The 19,189-nt window shown below is 47.8% G+C and overlaps 1 protein-coding gene across 4 annotated transcripts in view; it reads right to left on the reverse strand.

Moving 5' to 3' along the window:
- The window catches only part of SMARCC1 (SWI/SNF related BAF chromatin remodeling complex subunit C1), a 958,790-nt gene that overhangs the window by 460,004 nt on the left and 479,597 nt on the right, over positions 1 to 19,189 (reverse strand). For all 4 annotated transcript variants that reach the window (XM_085628643.1, XM_085628641.1, XM_085628642.1 and 1 more), the window contains exon 19: positions 10,756 to 10,815. In XM_085628643.1, coding sequence (XP_085484769.1) covers positions 10,756 to 10,815 — 60 coding nt within the window. The remainder of the gene's footprint in view (positions 1 to 10,755; positions 10,816 to 19,189) is intronic.

Consider the following 19,189-nt stretch of genomic DNA (forward strand, 5'->3'; position numbering starts at 1 on the left):
CGGCCAAAAAAGCAGTCTCTCTGGACTTGACTGTCCAGGCAATAGTGTTTTGTGAACGTGTGCAGAGAGGCCCACGTTGCTGTCTGACAGATGTCGTTGAGGGGGACTCCCCGTCCCAAAGCAGTGGTAGCTGTGTCTCCCTGGTGGAATGGGCATGCAACCCCACAAGAGGCTCCGTTCTTTGCCAAACAATACCAAGCTTTGATACACAAAACAACCCATCGAGAGATGGTCCATTTGTGTACTGCCCAACTTTTTGTAGTGCCCATGTAGCAAACAAAGAGTTGGTCATCCACCCGGAATTATTTTGTGCGATCCAAATAAAATGAAAGCGCATGTGTTGGATCCAGACGGTGGAGCCTCTCTTTCTCTTTAGAAGGATGCGGAGGCAGAAAAAAGGTGGGCAAAGTGATGGTTTGACCAATGTGGAAAGAAGTAACCACTTTGGGAACAAAAGATGGACGAATGCGCAGGACAACCTTGTCCGGATGAACAGACAGAAAAGAAGGTTTGGAAGAAAGAGATGGTAGCTCACTCATCCTGCGTGGAGGTGAGGGCAACTAGAAAAGCAGTCTTTAAGGTCAGAAGCATAAGAGGACAGTTATGTAGCGGCTCAAAGGGAGCGCACATCAGATAAGTTAGAACCAGGTTCAAGTCCCACTGGGGCATTACAAGCGAACAGTAGGAAAAAGAGGAGTACTGCCCTTAAGGAAGCGATTAACAGAGGACTTGAAAAGAGAAGGCTGATCAGGAAGCCTAAGGAAGGCTGAAATGCACGAGAGGTAGCCCTTTAGAGTGCCCAGAGCAGAGCCCTGCTCAGCCAAAGAAAGGAGGAACAAGAGAACCTCAGAAAGAGGGGCAGAAAGGGGAGCCACAGCCTTTACTGTGCACCGTGCCACAAATTTGTTCAATCTGCAGGCGCATACTGTCTTAGTGAAGGGACGCCTGGCTGCCAGGATAACATCATAGACTTGGGGAGGAAGGTCAAAGGCATCAACTGTCGCAGCTCGAACTCCACGCAAGGAGGTGGAGACTGGACAGGTTCGGGTGGAGGAGCGTCCCCTGCTGCTGCGACAGAAGATCCTCCCAAAGAGGCAGTCGCATCGGAGGATCGATGGCCATGTGTAATAGCTCGGGATACCAAACTCTTCGTGCCCAATCCAGAGCCACCAATATGACTTCGGCCCAGTTGCACCGATCTTTTTCAGCACTCTAGGCAGAAAAGGTATTGGCAGAAAGGCGTATAGAAGACCGCAACTCCACTTGTGATGAAAAGCGTTGCCTAGCGAGTGCCGCCGTGGAAATTCCAACGCACAGAATTGCTGACATTGCATGTCCTCTTCGGTGGCGAAAAGATCTAACCAAGGCTATCCCCACCTGTGAAAGAGACCTAGCACCACCTTCAAGTGAAGACGCCATTCAATCATGCACCTGCGGCTGAGTTCGACCACCATGGCGTTCAGAGAACCTGCCAGGTGTTGAACCACCAGGGATATGCCTTGATGTTTCAGCTATGTCCAGAGACATAGGGTCCACGACCCCACCCTGCCCTGTTTGTTGCAGTACCACATGGCAGTGGTGTTGTCCGTGAACACCTGCACTATTCTTCCCTGGACTAAGGGAAGGAAGGCTTTGAGAGCAAGACGAATCACCCAAGTTCCAGAAGATTGATGTGAGGCCCGGACTCCGCCGGAGACCAGAAGCCTCTGATCTCCGCCTCCCCCATGTGACTGCCCCATCCCAGACGTGATGCATAGGTCACCACTGTGAACTCAGGTTGGGGAAGGAAGAAGGATCTGCCGTTGACCCAATCGGGCTCATTAGCCATCACTGCAATTAGCGTGCAATGCCCTCCGAGATCTAGACACAGTCGGACAGGTTACTCTGATGCTGTGCCCACAGGAACTTAAGGTCGCACTGCGGAGCCCGCATACGCCATCTGGGATGCTTCACCAGCAGGATGCAGGAGGTCATCAGACCCAGTAGCCACAGGGTCACCATGACGGAAACCCAGGATAGAGGCTGAAAGATTGGAATCATAGCCCGAATATCTCGGACTCGCTGCTCGGGAGGATAGACCCAAAATTCTGTCGTGTCCAGAAACGCTCTGATGAGGAGGAGCTTCTGAGAGGGAGTCAGGTGTGACTTTGGCATGTTGATAGAAAAACCCATCAAATGCAGGAGGTCCGCCGTAGTCTGGAGGTGGGAGAAGACAGCCAGGGGCGAGCCCGCCTTCAACAGCCAGTCGTCGAGATAGGGGGAAGACTGGAACCTCTCATCTGCACAGATGAGCTGTGACCACCCCCATCACTTTCATGAACACCCGAAGGGCGCTGGTAAGGCCAAAGGGGAGCACAGTAAACTGAGAGTGTGCGTGGATTACCATGAACCGTTATACCACTGGTGGGTCGGCAGGACGGGGATGTGAAAATAGGCATCCTGCAAGTCCAACGCTACCATCCAGTCTCCAGGGTCGAGGGCAGAAAGGACCTGAGATAGCGTCAACATTTTGAACTTCTCCTTCCGGAGGAAGCGGTTGAAGTTCATGACATCCAAGATAGGACACAGGCTTTTGTCCTTCTTGGGCACCAGAAAGTAGAGGGAATAGCAACCGCAACCTACTTCTGGGGCAGGAACTCGCTCGATGCCTCCCTTGGCCAAGAGAGACGCAACTTCCTGTTGGAGAAGGGCCAGATGATCCTTTGACATGCGATGGTACAGAGGTGGCATGGATGGAGGGGTAGTCTCGAAGGGGAGAGCGTAGCCCCTTCAGACTATTTGCAAAACCCACCTGTCAGACGTAATGGTGCGCCAGTGGAGGAGGTGATGGCGAATCCGGCCGCCCACTGGCGATTGGTGGCCCTGAAAGTTCAGACTAGGAGGGTTTGGAGGCTGCTGCAGAGGGGGCGGTGGTGGACTGGCCTGCTTGCTGGCCCCCAGACCCACGACGGTGGATCCCACGTCCCTGGCCACGCAGGGGCTGAACAGCTTGCGCTGGCCTGTTGCCCTGGATGGAACGTGGCTGGGCACCCCTTCCATAGCCACAAAAGGGACGAAAAGCAGACTGCGCAGGACGGGTGGTGGAGAGGCCCAGGGACTTGGCCGTAGCCCGAGAGTCCTTTTAGTGCTCCAGCGTGGTCTGCTTTATAGCCGAACAGGCAACGGCCCTCAAAGGGCATGTCCATAAGGGTAGCCTGGACATCCCAGAAAAAGCCAGTCGACCTCAGCCAGGCGTAGCGTCGAAGGGCTACCGAAGTGGAAATCGTCCTGCCTAGCGAGTCGGGGTGTCCAGCCCACAGCGGATGGTAAACTTGGCTGCATCTCTCTCCTCGGCGACTGCACGGGAGATCACAGCCCGGGCCTTCTACAGGCACTGGGGCAGCACCTGGCCACCGTATCCCACACAGAGTGCGTGTAACGGCCCAACAGACATGCGGTGTTTACCAATCGCAGTCCCAAGCAGGAGGAAGAAAACATCTTCTTCCCAAGGTGGTCCAGCTTTTTGGATTCCCTATCAGGTGGTGCGTTAGGGAATGCACCTTAGGACGTTGAGGCTTGGACGACCAAGCTCTCAGAGGTGGGGTGTTGGGAGAGGAAAGTGGGGTCACCTGGCGCCAGGCGGTGGCATCGGGCAATCATCCTATCCACAGGAGCCCCTGTGTTGGGCCTGGACCAGGTGCCCAAAAGAATGTTGGTGAGGGCCTCCTTAAACAGCAGCAGGGGCTCCGAAGAGCCCGCTGCCGGTTGAAGCACCTATGTCAGGACTGCCAACGCAGGTAGCTCGAGGTTGAGAACCGCGGCCGCCCTAAGCAACACCACTGCGTAAGAAGCTTCCTCCTCCGTAGCCACGGTAGGAGGAGACAACATTCCACAGTCTGGGGAGGTGTCCAGACCACTGGCTTACCCCAGCTTCTCTCTCCAGTCCGGGTCATATTCCAAATGGTCAGTCAAAGGGTCTCCAGACCCCTTCCAGTCCTCCTCACCCTCTTCTGGTTGCCAATCTGGCCTGAAAGGAACACCAGGGTGGAACAAGGGCACAAAAGTACCAGTCGGCGCCGGATCCCACGTCGGCCAACGCCAGTCCGGCTCCGTGTTTACTTCGGGGCAGAGGCCAGGGTTGACGCTGGCTGGGGACACCACCGGCGTTGGCTGCGGGCGCGGTGCTGGTAGAATCGGCGCCGGCTGGGGGGTAGGAGGGGGGCATGGTGTTACAAGATCGACAGGCACCGATCCAGATCCAGGCCTGAATCCAAGGGGACCCTGCAGTGCCAGCATCGAAAGCCCAGGGTCCCCAACCGAGTCCTCGGGCCCCAAGGTGCGCCAGCAGAGTCGGGCTGCCCAAAAATTGGATGCATCGCTTCGTAGAAACTTTAAAGCTGGGCAAGGGTTGTTCCGGGTTCCGGGTCCTGGGTAGGGAAGGGAAGAAAACTTGGAGTCGACCCAGCGGGCTCCGCATGCGGAGCAGCAGGAGGGGCACCGCCACATCCCTCGTCGCGTTGGCCGATGGACGGGGAGAAGTCGAAGAGCGACGATGCTTCTTCGACTTCTTCTTGTGCTTCGACTTACCTGAGGAGTGCATAGACTTGGAAGAGGACTGGCGGTTGCAGCTCCGCGACCGGTCCCTCGACCTCCTGCGCGACCGGGACCTTGAACGACATGGAGCAGACTGCTGGACCTCGAGGAGTTTTTGGGACTGCTCCCGCAAAGACATGGTCCGGCAGTCGGAACACGTCTTGGAGTCGTGTTCCAGGCAAAACAGGCACACGCGATATGGATCAGTCACTGACATCAACCGTCGGCAGGAACCGCAAAACTTGAAACCGGGCATCCCTACGCGCACCAGGAGTCGAGGACTCAAAATGGTGTTGACAAAAATCGCTCAAAAGGTGACTGGAGGAACCGCTCTCTCCGGATCTGCGCTGGATGGTGCTAAAAAAGAAAGAACTGACATCAGCGAGCGAGGGCGGTGTCAAAGTAGATACCACAGCGTCATTCCCATCGACCACGAGGCAGAATGGGGAGCTGACCGATGCCCCCTTTCAACGCACAGGGGTACTGCTGATGAAAAAACTCTCTGGATCCAGTCTGACGCCTGGGGGTAATTCACAAAGTAAGGAATCTATAACTAATTGTCTCTTTCAGATAACAAAATCAGGCCAGAGAAACCGCTTCTCATGAATCCGCGTTGGGATGCACAAAAGAAGGAAACTGACGTAAGCGCACCGGGAGGGACTTGTATGGCTCCATTGACGTCATATCAGTGGAAGTCAGGACGGAGTCATGCTGTCCCAAGGCACGCAGAGGTACTGCAGGAGATCCTCCGGATCCAGTCTGACTCCTGTGGATATTTTAAGTTAAGGAATCTGTGGCTAGATGTCTCTATCAGACATCACAGGCAATGATATGGCCTTGTGGATCATGAGCGGTCCTATGCTTGCTAAGATTGTATATCATCTGAATCTCTGGTTTGGGCTTAGGCCCGTCTTGGTCACTCATTGAGCCAGGGTCATGGTGTATCCTACCCTCCCCGGGTTTGTCGGTGGGGACTGTCAATCGAGATGGTTTGCTAGAGGGCAGCCATGTAGGCCCAGTTGGAGGTGAAACTTTATGAGTAAGAGAAGTAGGGTTGAATGCAGTGTGATTCATACATCTTTGATTTTTCTCACAGTTTATTTTGATCTATTAGGGGGATGAAATTAGGACAAAGCACCCCGTGGGCAGAATTAGTAGCAGCAAACAGCTTGACAAGAGATCTCTAAGTACTCCAATTTCCATTGTTAGTGAGGATAGTTTAGACCTATGGTCAGCCACCTCTGCCTGAAGTTTTTGTATAGTGCGGGTCACATAAGCAGAACCCAATTCCCCTTCTACATTTTTTATTGCTGTAGCTGCATCCATGAGAAGTTAATGTAGAGTGGAAGGGGGAGGGACATCAGCTGAACATGGGGGATCTTCGAAAGAGCCAGAAAGCAGGAAACGGCTTTCAAAGGGTAAAAATCTATTTACACATGTTCTCAATGGAGACAGTGGTACAGGTACATGATTAGTAGATACAGGTTCAGGCAAAGCCGTTGTTAATTCGCTCTCTGGAATTTTGTCCCATCGTTTGGGCGAAGCAATTGTCAGGACTAACGGCACCCAAATTTCATTACCTTTTCTTTTCTTTACAAAAATAGCCACACTTTCTTCTGGGCTGTTCTCAGCCATGAGTTACTGGAATCACTTCCTACCAAGAGATTTTTTACTTCTTCTATTAAATTGTCTATATTCTTCAGAGTCAGATTGTCCACTGGTCCATCAGAACAAGGGTTCCCAGCAGGCTTTTATGATTTATCACCCTTTTTCCCTGTAAGGTGTCTGTTGCTTTACCTTCGCTCATAATCGGCCACAATGAGTGCCATGTTGGGCGTTAGCACGGAGTTAACCAAAGTCCCAACACAGAGCCTACTGCTCTGCCACAGTTGACCCAAGGGTACAAGGTGGGTGGGGTCGGGCGACTCCCTGAGGACAGGCAGTCAATACCACTTTAGTGCCAGAAAAGAGGCTCAAACTGTCAAAAAGGACTGTCACAAATTTGAGCCGAGGTGCTATAAAACAATATTGCAGCGGAGTGTCTTACACTAGCTGGTCAAATCCTCAGAGCAAAAAATCAAGGGGAGGTGGGGGGGCCTTGTCCTGTCTCCTCCCAGTGCAGGATGGGTCTGCCCTTGGCCAGGGCTATGCCCCGACACGTCCCCTGCCACAGGAGAGCTTGAGTCGCATTATAGAGTGCATCGGCAGAGGGAGGCGGCAGAGCCCTGGCTCGTCCTCCTTGGGCTAGTGGGATGGGAGAATTGCAGTGGTTTGATGTATTCAGCGGAGTGCCCAGCAACACTCCATACACCAGAGCACTTTGAGCAACCAAGGCATGTTGAGTGTCCAGCCCGGATACCACCATCAAATCCGACCTGCATGACAAGGGACTTCAGGACCGACGAGGCTCACTCAAAGAGTGGCTCTGCTGTTGTTTTTCTTCCCTCTACTGGTCAAACAAGAGACCAGTGAGCGCCTCCAAAGCAAGTGGCCAGCTGGCCAAACACCTCTGCACCCGAGCTCCACAGTCTGGGTTCACGGCAACCTGCACCGCATTGCACAAAAGACCCTTGTGTGCCGAGCCCCCCTTTGGGTTCTGCCAGACTTGTCTGCAATGGCTTCATTTACCCTTAGTCCGGTCCGGCAATAAGAGGAAACCCAAAAGTGTTCCTTTCATCCTTAGGAAGAAAAGAGGTGTGTCCACCGAGGGAGCCGGCTAAGGAGACAGCCGTCTCTTAAATGGGTAAGCCAATATTACATTATATTCATTAAAAGAGTTAGATTTTGGGGACCCATTTATACTCCGGCTGACGCAATTCTACAATCTTTTATAGAACTCAGGCTGTCCCATTAAGGCAACAGATTCACTTCGAAGGGTGAGCCAAATGGACACTTTATGTAGTTTTTATGTATGTCATTTAAATGTTTTTGGCAGAAAGGAGGATGATGTGATTGGGAATTATTTGTTTTACAGCCCCAGGTTAAGCTGGATGATTTACGGATAGTTAAGGTTCCACATTGACGTACTTCTCTAAGGTGGGTATGCTCAGTCGTTGGTGGCTTTCTAGAGGTCCTGAGTAGGTTCCAATCATCTAAAGAGGGTTTGTTTTTTTGTTACAGAAATGGGTTGGTCCTGAAGAGAACCTCAAAAAGATAGAGGTTCGAAACGCGTCGACCAGACCGGTCCTTTTTTGCACCCATTTGATAGGCTCTAAGTAAAAACGTTCTTATGGACTTTCATTGTGTAACAAAAGAGAAAATGTTATGACATATATAGAGTTTGGAAGTCATTTCATTAAAAAGGAGAGGTGTCATTAGGACCGCTTTGTCCAGTGTTGGTTGATTGTGTGTATGAATGAATTGGCCAAGAATGTTTGATGAATGAATGTAGTTTGAAACCTCCATATAGGGGATCAAGATTATTGTTTTCTGTTGTTTAATGTATTTGTGTATATATTATGATGTACTTTGTAAAATGTAAATGCGCAATGAATAATTGTTGAGCGCACAAATGAGAAATAAACAATAAATGTTCTTCTGAATAAAAGGCAATTCATAAAGCCCTCCTTTCACGTTTTATCTCTCATGATAGGAGATATAAAAGGGATTGTTTTCAGTGATCCTCAGCTTGGACAGTTTGTTTTGCTGTTTTCAAGTCAATTCCTGGGCACTGTAAATGCAGTGCTGCCATTAAGAGTATGTGCTGGGAGTTTGTCATTACAAACTCCACAGCACCATAATGGCTACACTGAAGACAGGGAAGTTTGGTATCAAACTTCTCAGCACATTAAACCCACACGGTTGCCAGTGTGGGATTTCACGTAAAATGCACAACAGAGTGCATCTTAGAGATGCCCCCTGAAACTGGACCAACTTCTAGTGACCTGACTTGAGTGGCTGCTTAGGCTGCCGCCAACAGACATGTTTCTGGACCCCTGGGTCGAGAGCCTGCTGCTCTCGGAGGCCTGAAACAATGCACATACTGGGACGAGGTGCCAAGCCTCCTCTCCCAGGATGTGCAGGCCTCACGAAGGGGAAGGCGCCTTTTTGAGCCTCCCCAGACCATTTGCTGCTTTCAGCAACTGTTCCCCACTGGCTCTACCCCCCACTTTGGGCAGGAGAACGGGCGGGAAAAACAAGTGAGAGAAAGAGGTGTGCCCACTTCTGCCAACTCCACCCCTCAGGTGGGGGAGGCGAGGTGAAGCACAACTGAGTCCCCACCATCTTGAGGATGGAGACACCTAGCCAACCAGAGACAGGCTCCTGCGCCCCTCCCACTGGAGGGTGGCACGATAGGGGGTGTACCCACCCCAGGGAAGGGACCAATTGGTCCCTGCCCTTTACCTACCTGTAACGCTCCTAAATCTAGTATTTAGGGGGCACACTGAACCTTGCTTCGTCAGATCTAGGCTGACAACAAGAAGAAAAGAAGAAGGACCGAACAGCCGTGCAGCCAGCTAACAAGAGGACAACGCCTACCAACTTGACCCCAGCCCTACCGGCCTGTCTCCCCTCAAACCTGCTCCTGCGAAATCCCGGTGTGTCCTGAAACAAAAGTGCATCACTGACCCTGCGGGACCCCTGAGTCTAACCCCAGAACAGTAACTCCCACAGACTATTACTTACCTGTGAACCGATGACCTGTTTTTCGTCCATAGGATAACATTGACAAATTTCTTCCCAAAACTTTGTGGAGTTTTGAAATCTAAAAATATTCTTTAAAAATCGCACAAATAACCAAAACGTATTTACTCACTTGTTTACAGGAAATGTCCCAGTGCTGAATCCAGACATCCAGCACGGAGAAAGAAAAGTAACGTACAAAGTAACTTACCTGTAATTTACAGAAAAAGCCTATTCATTCCAATGTACTGTATTTGCTAAGTGTTGCAACCAACTGCATTCCCTGTAAATCAACCAAAGTACAATTTCCATTGCATTTTCAAACTGTTTTACAATCAGCAACTTATTCCTGTAAAGTATTTTATGCTTACCTGTGCTAGGCTTGCTTGGTTCTAAAATAAAACAGTATATATATTTTTTTTTATACAAAAACAATTGGCCTAGAGTTCAGTTCTTGAGTGTGTGAATTCATTTGCTGACTGCGTGTGTACATCAAATGCTTAACACTGTCCTCTGATACTGCCTTACACTGCTCGACCACTCTACCACAAATATAGAGTAAGGTTCTATCTAACTTTAACCTCTGCCTACCTCTGGGGTCACCTGGACTCTATACACACTATACCTCATTTTGGTGTAGTATATATAGAGCCAGTTTCCTACATCAAGGCTATCAACCCGTCCAGCACCTCTGCACTGGACATGCCAGAGCAGGTAAACAAACTGCTGGTGGTTCTTTGGCCCCCTGGCCCCCTAGCATCTAAACTTCCAATGGGCAACCCCAAACGTTAATTACAAGTATATCTTTGCAGTATGTCTTTACTCCCATAGGATAACATTACCACGTTTGAGGCTCATACCTCAAAAAGCGATATTTGTGTATTTTACTGTTTTCTAGTAAAATCCATAACTCCGGAAGTACTTGCCTGATTCCTATGATCTTGGTGTATAAACATGTATAAAAATCTGTGGTATTTTTATAAATTGATCTTGGATTTCTTCTCAAGTGTTTAACATTTATTGACTGGATGTGCAACAATTACTTAACACTCCCCTCTGATGAGCCTAAGCTGCTCGACCACACTACCACAAATAGAGCACTTGGGATTATTAAAGTAAGCCCCTGTAAACCAATAAGGGTCGTCTGGAAATTTGGCATGGTGTGCCCTTACATTGGCAAACTAAATAAAAAGCCTGCTTCCTACAGAAACCAACACCTTACACCATCCCAGCAGACAGTGCAAATGATCAGCAGTATGATACAAAGCACAGCACTACAAAAGGACAATAGAAGATTTGCAGCTAGTCTAGAGCAACAGGGGAAATAACTCAGCCCCCCAAAAGACATGAAGAGGCAAGATCCCCTTCTCATTCTCGTGTTATATAAACATTTTTCCATCCCATCCAATATTAATTTTTAGTTGGGTAAATGCATGAAGATTGCAGAAACGACATTACCCTATGCCATTTAACAAATATTAAATGTGAATTTCAAATGTTACACATGTATAGATGAATGGACATTTGCCCAAAATCAACGCTTTTGTCTGACTGTCTTACCTCTAGCAAAAGCAAAGTTTCCTGCTCCATCCACTCCCTCCCAGCACTGGCTGCTTTACTCTGCAAAGAAAACAAGTGACCAAATGATTTAGAATTTCCTTGCTTAACGAAAAGACATTAGTACAAAAACATTCTTAAAGATGGGTTGTTGCTTATTATAGGGATAAGAGTCCTATGCATGGCTTATGAATGGTATTTCGCCCTATACTTTTCTTCTCCGCTCCAACGTTTTCCAGAACACCGAACAAGACAATAAGGAAGTTCACTGGGAGTGCGCCATATTTTTTATTTATTCCAATTCAGATAAGCCTAGTTATGCTGACTGACTTTGTTTAGCAGTTTAACAATGGGGTGACCCTGTGTCCCTCAGAACCTGGGTATATATGAGCGAGCAAAAGAAGGTTCTGTCGGGTAGAAGGTGGTTACTTTCTAGAGCACTGTATGACCTAATGTCAATTTGTAGCAACCGTATCTCTAAAGCCTGGACAAGGAAACAATTTATTTATAAATAACTGAAACGTGACTCAAGATACTTTCTACTGTTTTTGTTTATATCAGAATTAAATCATTCATAGATATTCACAAATGTAGTAGTTGGAGGCTGTCAACATACAAGGAATATTTACATATAAAGGTGATCATGTGACATTAGTGCTCAAAGACTGTACATTATACAAAGTGGTCAAGGTTTTATATACATGTGAGGGATAGGTCAGATAATCATGTAACACCAATGGCTCTTTTCACTAATAATGTTCTTGCTATGTGCAGAGCCTTGGTCAATCTGGGTCTTGGGTGATCGTCGATGTTTCAAACCATAACTTGCCCCATTCTGTAGTCACGTAGGGTCTTCATCAGGACAGGGTGGGGGATCGGGGGCAGTGATAGCCTAAAAATGAAAACATGTGCGTGTTTATACTTGTTGGGTTGCTTAAATGGCTGGAGAGATACGGAATGAGTGGCAGGGCGGACTACTCACCCTAGGTGAGCCGGACACAGTCCTGGCTGCAGTGGCAAATGTAGCGAAGGACCACTGGTGGTAGACTAAATTTGGACCCAAGCGTCGGTTTCTCTATGGGGAAGGAGGTGGTTGTGTTTAGAATAACATACCCTGCACCTCCAATAATATTATATTATTCACAAGTTGGACCAATTAAATTGGTAGGCTAACTGTGGCGCTTGCGGGACAATTACGTGAAGCGCTATTCGAGTGGAAGGACCAGCGCAGCGCTTAAAGTGAACCACCGTTAAGGATGGCCGTCAGAAGTATAAGCACCCAGGTTACAAACCCCTATTAAAATACATCGCTTAATGTGAACCGCTGAAATCGATGGCCGTGAAGGGTACAATGTGGTCATATCGAGAGAGACGGCCTCCCACCAACCCAGTGAACTAAGCATGGCAAAGGATCAGCAGTGGTGCGGCGAGATGACTTAAACAGTGCTCATGGATCGATGTGTGGAGGGCACGGGTTAAGAATCATGGGTGGCGCATAAGTCAAGCGGTGGCCGTGCGGTGCATCAGCTTAGCGCGCTGCGTACATGACTACATCGCCTAAACCGATGTTTAAATCATAAGTTCTACGGACGACTCTGAAGGATTGCGGTGGATCCCGAGGGGGGTTGCGGGACCCGGGTGTGTGGGCGGGGGCGAGGGGCGCAGGCCGTCGAGGTGCAGTGGGAGCACACCTTACTCGTGTGGACTCAATCAGTCTTGTGACGGGGGCAGACAAGCATCAGTCCTGTACTGCCGCTGCGAAACGTCAGTGAGTCTGCATGGTGATGGATGACTCTTGGGGAGAGCGCGCCGACGTGGAGTCAGCGTGCACGCTACATACGTGCATGGGAGACTTGGTTGCCAGGCAACAGGGCGAGTCTCTCTGTTTCCTAGTGAATCTCAGCTACCCTGGCGCCTTGGACCAGTCGTGTGAGTAGCAGGAGATGTTTAACAATTATGCAAAAACATTGTTATCAGTATAAAAATAACTTGTACAGTTATGTTTACAAATGTGCTCACAAGGAGGCAGTGAATAAGAGGATATAAAAATCACTTGTACAGTTATGCTTACACATGTGCTCACAAGGACACAGTGAATAAGACGGTGCGTAGCAGAAGTTACATTCCATCAAATTTATAAGGAATTAATCATAATTGGAAATTCATGGTGCTAACAAGCTGTTTTAACATAGGTCATTAAAACTGTTCATATGTACATGGTTATGATATAATGTATCTTCAGTCATACACACTAGGAGCATCAAAATTCGTACAAAGTAGCACCTGTGAGCATTTATGAAATACAGGGAGTATGTGTATCGCTCCAGAGTGACTGATAACAGGCAGTTATATAATGGGTCATAAAAACTTTAAGCACAAATTGTTTGTTCAACATAGCATATGTACATGGTTGAGATACGTCATACAAACTTTGTGCTTGAAGATTGTGTGTCGACCCAGAGTGACTGCTGAGGGTAGGCGTGGGCAAGTTATGTCCTGAAGTAAAAAGTTGGCTATAGTAGGCCCATCTGTTTGGCAGTCTCCTCATGTTCATTGAGCCCAGCTACTACGGAGTTCAAGGAGTGAATCCATCTACACTCCTTTAGATTCAGGGACGCGGAAACTGATCCCCCTCTGCGGTGGGGACAGATCTTCTCCACCACCCTCCATCTAATGCTCTCTGGTGGATGATTATGGGTCATGAAGTGTTCCACGAGGGGGGCTACCTGTACCTTACACCTGACTCTTACTCGTGTGTTGGAGGATTCTTGTCTTCACCTTCTGCGTGGTCTGCCCTATATAGAGTGAATTACAAGGACAGTGAATAATGTAGACCACATTCATGCTGTTACAGTTTGTGAACAGTGGCAGTTTGTATGTTTTGTTCTCATAAGTGAATGTAGGACCCTCAATGCTTGATGGACAGGCTTTGCATGAACCACATTTGTAGTGCCCAGTTATCGGTGGAAGCCCCAGTTGGCTCCATAGGTCAGGTTGCTTCGGTGGCTCCAATTAGGCCTTGACTACATTGTCTTTGACGTTTCTGCCCCTTTTGAAGGCAAATAGGGGATTGTCCGTGACGTTTAGTTTATTGGCGACCAGGTTCCAATATTTTTTGATGATCTTTTTAATGCCATGGCTTATGGAGTTAAATGTGGTTACACAAACGATGTTCTCACTCCCAGTCCTTTTTTCTTTTGTTTGCAGTAGTTGGTCTCGGGGACAGTACCACGCCCGCTTCCTGGTGCGTTTTAGAAGTCCTGTAGGGTAGTCACGTTCCCTTAGTCGTTTCGTCAGGATACCTCTTTCCCTGAAGAAATCCTCTCTTCGTGTACAATTTCTCCTTAATCTGAGATATTGCCCGTAGGGTAAGTTGTCCCGTAGGTTTCGTGGGTGGTGTGACTCATATCGGAGGAGCGTATTCCTTTCTGTGGGCTTCCGATATAGATCACAGTACAGGATACCTTCATCAATTCGGATTGTGAGATCTAGGAAATCAATAACTTCCCTGTTGTAGGTCATAGTGAATTGGATGTTAATTGTTCTGTTGTTGAGCCACATCCCAAATTCTTTGAGTTCATCCTCTGTGCCCGACCAGATCATCACCACATCGTCTATGTATCGTTTCCATACCGCTATGGACTCAATAAACAGATTGTCATGGCTGTATAGTTGTTCCTCCTCATATTCGTCCATGAAGATGGCCAGGCGTAATTAGCACCCATTGCTACTCCTTTACACTGGAAGTAGGACTGGTTTCTGGAAATAAAATAGTTTATCTTCATGGCGATTTCCAACATGGTAATCAGGAAATCCGTCAGTATCCAGTCGATCGTACTACATCCAATGCCTTGGTCTGGGGTATTGACGTGTAAAGTGATGAGTCGTCCAGTGTCACCAGTAGCTGCGTTTGGATGTCAAATGCCTGGCCTTCCAGCAATTGGATAATGTGCATTGTGACTCTGACGCATGACAGTCTCCGTAACCCAAGGTTGCAGGAAATGGTCGATGAATTAATTGAGGGGTTCCAAAATCGAACCGCACCCCGAAACAATTGGCCTCCCAGGCAGCTTCTCCAGACGTTTGTGCACCTTGGGCAGGGTATATATTGTTGGGATTCTTGGTTCTTTTTTAATCAAGAACTCCTTCTCTTGTGGGCTCAAGAAGCCTTTCTTCAGTCCATCCTCTGTTAGTCTTTCAATAAGGGACTTGATCTCCATCGTGAGGTCCCTCAGTGTGAGGAGATAACTTTCTCGCACTTCCAGTTGTTGTTCAATTTCTTCAACATAGTCTGCGGCGTTCTGTACCACCACTGTGCCACCTTTGTCGGCCGCCTTAATGATAAAGGTACTATTTTGGCGTAGAATGTTCAGTCCCAGTTTTTCATCTTTGCTGATGTTGTTTTTTATGTATTGCCTTTCCTCCAGCAGTCCCATAGTTTCTTGGAGGACGATTTGTTCAAAGGCCAGTATGCATTGGCTCATTAAGTAAGCTCCAGGCGTGAAGGTGGTTTGAAAGGTGTTGCTGCTGTCAATGGTTCTTACACATTTTTGCTGAAATAGTACTTGAGTCTGTTTTTTCTAAAGAATTTTTGCATTTCAAGTTTGATGGTGAAGGAATCGGGTCTAACCGTGGGGAGGAAGGAAGCCTTTTGCTCAGTACCTCTCTTTCTGCCACGGACATGGTGTAGTTTGAAAGATTGATGATGGGGTCCATTGTCCGGATATTCAGTTCAGGACTGGGTATAGCGACATCCATTGACATTCTTGTGTTGGTGTTCAGGATGTCTGCCCCACTGGCCACGCTCAGTGAATTGGGTGTCTGGTCACTTTGGTTCGAGGAAGAGTTTTCTGAAGGAGGGTTTTCAGGGGGTAAGGGAGTGTATGCAGGGATGGGCGTCATTGCTCTCACCATCTGTAAGTTTGCCTGCGTGTTGAGATCTCCCCGTGTGTTTCTGATGGGAAAAACCTCACCCGTGGATTGCCTCGCTGTGTGTTCCTGCCCCTGTTCCATCCCCTTGGGCGGTCCCAGCTTTGTTTCGTACCGCCTCCCCAGTTCGACTGACGGTAGCCTTCACCTAAAAAATGTTGTTGACCCTGGTTCCCTTGGCGGTTGATGGAAGGCCTCTCAGAGTCTGAATCAGAACCACTGCCAAAGTAGGAGTCCGAGAAGGTGTTAAACCTCCTTGGTCCCTGCCTACTTCTGTTGGAAAAGAAGCCCAGGCGATCTTGCTGGCAGTACTCGTCAGCCAAGTACGGGTAGGTGTACTTTTTGTCGTAATTTCTTATGTCCTTTGCTGGTTTATCGAGTTTCCTGTTCAGAGTTATTGTACTGAACTCAGCTAGAGCTTTTTCAGCCAGTTCTAGTGCTTCTCTTGCGTTGGAGTGCACTATCCTCCAGTATTTCCTTTTTTAAATCCGCTATTTCCTGGGTTAGCTTGCTGACGTAGTAAATAGCTGTCTCAACCCCAAGCACCATCCAGTGCCTGGAGCAGTTATTAGCGACGTAGCTGAAACCCTCCCTAAACTTTCTATATTTGCTAATTTCTCATTTAGGGAGGCATCAACAGATAATCTGTCAGAGCCAAGCAAGAAGTTTGATGCGCCCTGGTCTTGTATCAGTTTGGTTATGTAGTCCTCATTATATGATAGTGTTTTTTTATCTGACATGGTACAAAGATGTACGTTGAAATGCAAGTTTTCGTATGAGTTATCAAACAATATTCATTAGTATCATGCAATTACATACATTCAAATGAAGAGACAACATACATGAAGGTAATTACATACAATCAATAGGGAAAAACAAAAACAAATGAGAGTAAAATACCCTTGCAGGTAAGCACCTGCACTACTAATAGATTAACAACAATGGGGTGACCCTGTGTCCCTCAGAACCTGGGTATATACGAGTAAGCAAAAGAAGGTTCTGTCGGTGGAAGGTGGTTACTTTCTAGAGCACTGTATGACCTAATTTCAATTTGTAGCAACTGTATCTCTAACGCCTGGACAAGGAAACAATTTATTTATAAATAACTGAAACGTGACTCAAATCAGAATTAAATTATTCATAGATATTCACAAATGTAGTAGTTGGAGGCTTACAACATACAAGGAATATTTACATATAAAGGTGATCATGTAACATTAGTGCTCAGTGCTCAAAGAGTGTACGATATACAAAGTGGTCAAGGTTTAGCAACATAATATAGAAATTGTCATGCTCTAACTAAACAGCATCTCACTGCATATTGCAATGTCACAAAAACTTCTAGAGACTCACAAGAAATCAACCCCTCTGTCGACGTGAAAAGCCAAGTATTGTGATTTGGTTTTGCAAGAGACGGCTGCTCAGAATGGCAATTTTATCTATCCCTTCCCATTAATTTCTCTGACCTTTTTAGAAGCTATAGCAATAGGGCAGATTACACCCTTCTTGAGGGCCATAAAAATCTAGCCCCATTTAAGCAAAGGGCATGGATGAATTTCATACGAAGGACAATACCAGCATCTTTTGGTGGGGATTTCATCCCTTAGACAAGCACCCCCCAATTTAACCCCTTCTGTGCCCATGACGAGCTGAACTCGTCATGGAGCACAGTCGCGCTGTGCCCATGACTAGTCCAGCTCGTCATGGGACCCACCCTTGGGGGAAGCGCTGGCGCTCCCCCCGTGATTCGTTGATTTTATTTTTTTTTACTGGGGAGGCAGGGGAAGACTTTCCCCTGCCTCCCCCCGCCCCCCCCCGCCCGCGTCATCAATGACGTCAGCGCGCGAGCCGCGCTGACGTCACCGGAGGCTTCCCCTTTGCTCTCCGAGGCGCAGGAAGCCATTTGCTTCCTGCGTGTCGGAGAGTAAACGTCAGTTTTGGGGCTGGGGAGGGGGTATAATTGCATCGGTGGGTTAGGTAGGGTGGGGGCACAATGTTGGGGGGGGGGTAGAAATGTTTTTATGTAGGCTCCGCTTTGTTCCTGCGCTTGGATCGTCCAAGTGCAGGGGCTTTTAGGTGAAATGGATCCAAAAAATAAACGCTCGTTTTCGGTTTTGTCTCGTTTTCTGTGTGATGGGTGCTGCTAGCGTGGGATGGGGGTGCGGGTGGGGGGCGAAATAAAGTCATCCATAGGGGTTGCAAAGTGGCCAGATTGATTTTATTTGCATCCAAATACACCAGCATCAGAGTTTGCCAGTGCAGTGTGACTTTCGTTTTCTCGTGTAACTTTGAACAGCATTGTTGTACCAAGGGGGGGGGCGAAAGAAAGTAAGACAGAGGGGTTGCAAAGTGGCCAGATTGATTTTATTTGCTTCCAAGTACACCAGCATCAGAGTTTGCCAGTGATGTGCTTCTTTCGTTTTTTGTCTTCCTTTGAACAGTATTGTTGTTCCCAGGGGGGGGCGAAATAAAGTAAGCCATAGGGGTTGCAAAGTGGCCAGATTGATTTTATGTGCATCCAAGTACACCAGCATCACATAGTTTTCCAGTGAAGTGCTTCTTTCGTTTTCTGGTCTTCCTTTGAAAAGCATTGTTGTTCCCCGGGGGCAAAATAAAGTTAGACAGAGGGATTGCAAAGTGGCCAGATTGATTTTATTTGCATCCAAGTACACCAGCATCAGAGTTTGCCAGTGCAGTGCGACTTTAGTTTTCTCGTCTAACTTTGCCATAGGGGTTGCAAAGTGGCCAGATTGATTTTATGTGCATCCAAGTACACCAGCATCACATAGTTTTCCAGTGAAGTGCTTCTTTCGTTTTCTGGTCTTCCTTTGAAAAGCATTGTTGTTCCCCGGGGGCAAAATAAAGTTAGACAGAGGGATTGCAAAGTGGCCAGATTGATTTTATTTGCATCCAAGTACACCAGCATCAGAGTTTGCCAGTGCAGTGCGACTTTAGTTTTCTCGTCTAACTTTGAACAGTATTGTTGTTCCCAGGGGGGGCGAAATAAAGTAAGACAGAGGGGTTGCCAAGTGGCCAGATTGTTTTTATTTGCATCCAAGTACACCAGCATCAGAGTTTGCCAGTGTATTGCTACTTTCGTTTTCTCGTCTTCCTTTGAGCAGCATTGTTGTTCTCAGGGGGGGCGAAATAAAGTCATCCATAGGGGTTGCAAAGTGGCCAGATTGATTTTATTTGCATCCAAATACACCAGCATCAGAGTTTGCCAGTGCAGTGCGACTTTCGTTTTCTCGTGTAACTTTGAACAGCATTGTTGTACCAAGGGGGGGCGAAAGAAAGTAAGACAGAGGGGTTGCAAAGTGGCCAGATTGATTTTATTTGCTTCCAAGTACACCAGCATCAGAGTTTGCCAGTGATGTGCTTCTTTCGTTTTTTTGTCTTCCTTTGAACAGTATTGTTGTTCCCAGGGGGGGCGAAATAAAGTAAGCCATAGGGGTTGCAAAGTGGCCAGATTGATTTTATGTGCATCCAAGTACACCAGCATCACATA

Source organism: Triturus cristatus, chromosome 10 (assembly GCF_964204655.1).
Source record: "Triturus cristatus chromosome 10, aTriCri1.1, whole genome shotgun sequence".
In the NCBI taxonomy this organism is placed as follows: Eukaryota; Metazoa; Chordata; class Amphibia; order Caudata; family Salamandridae; genus Triturus; species Triturus cristatus.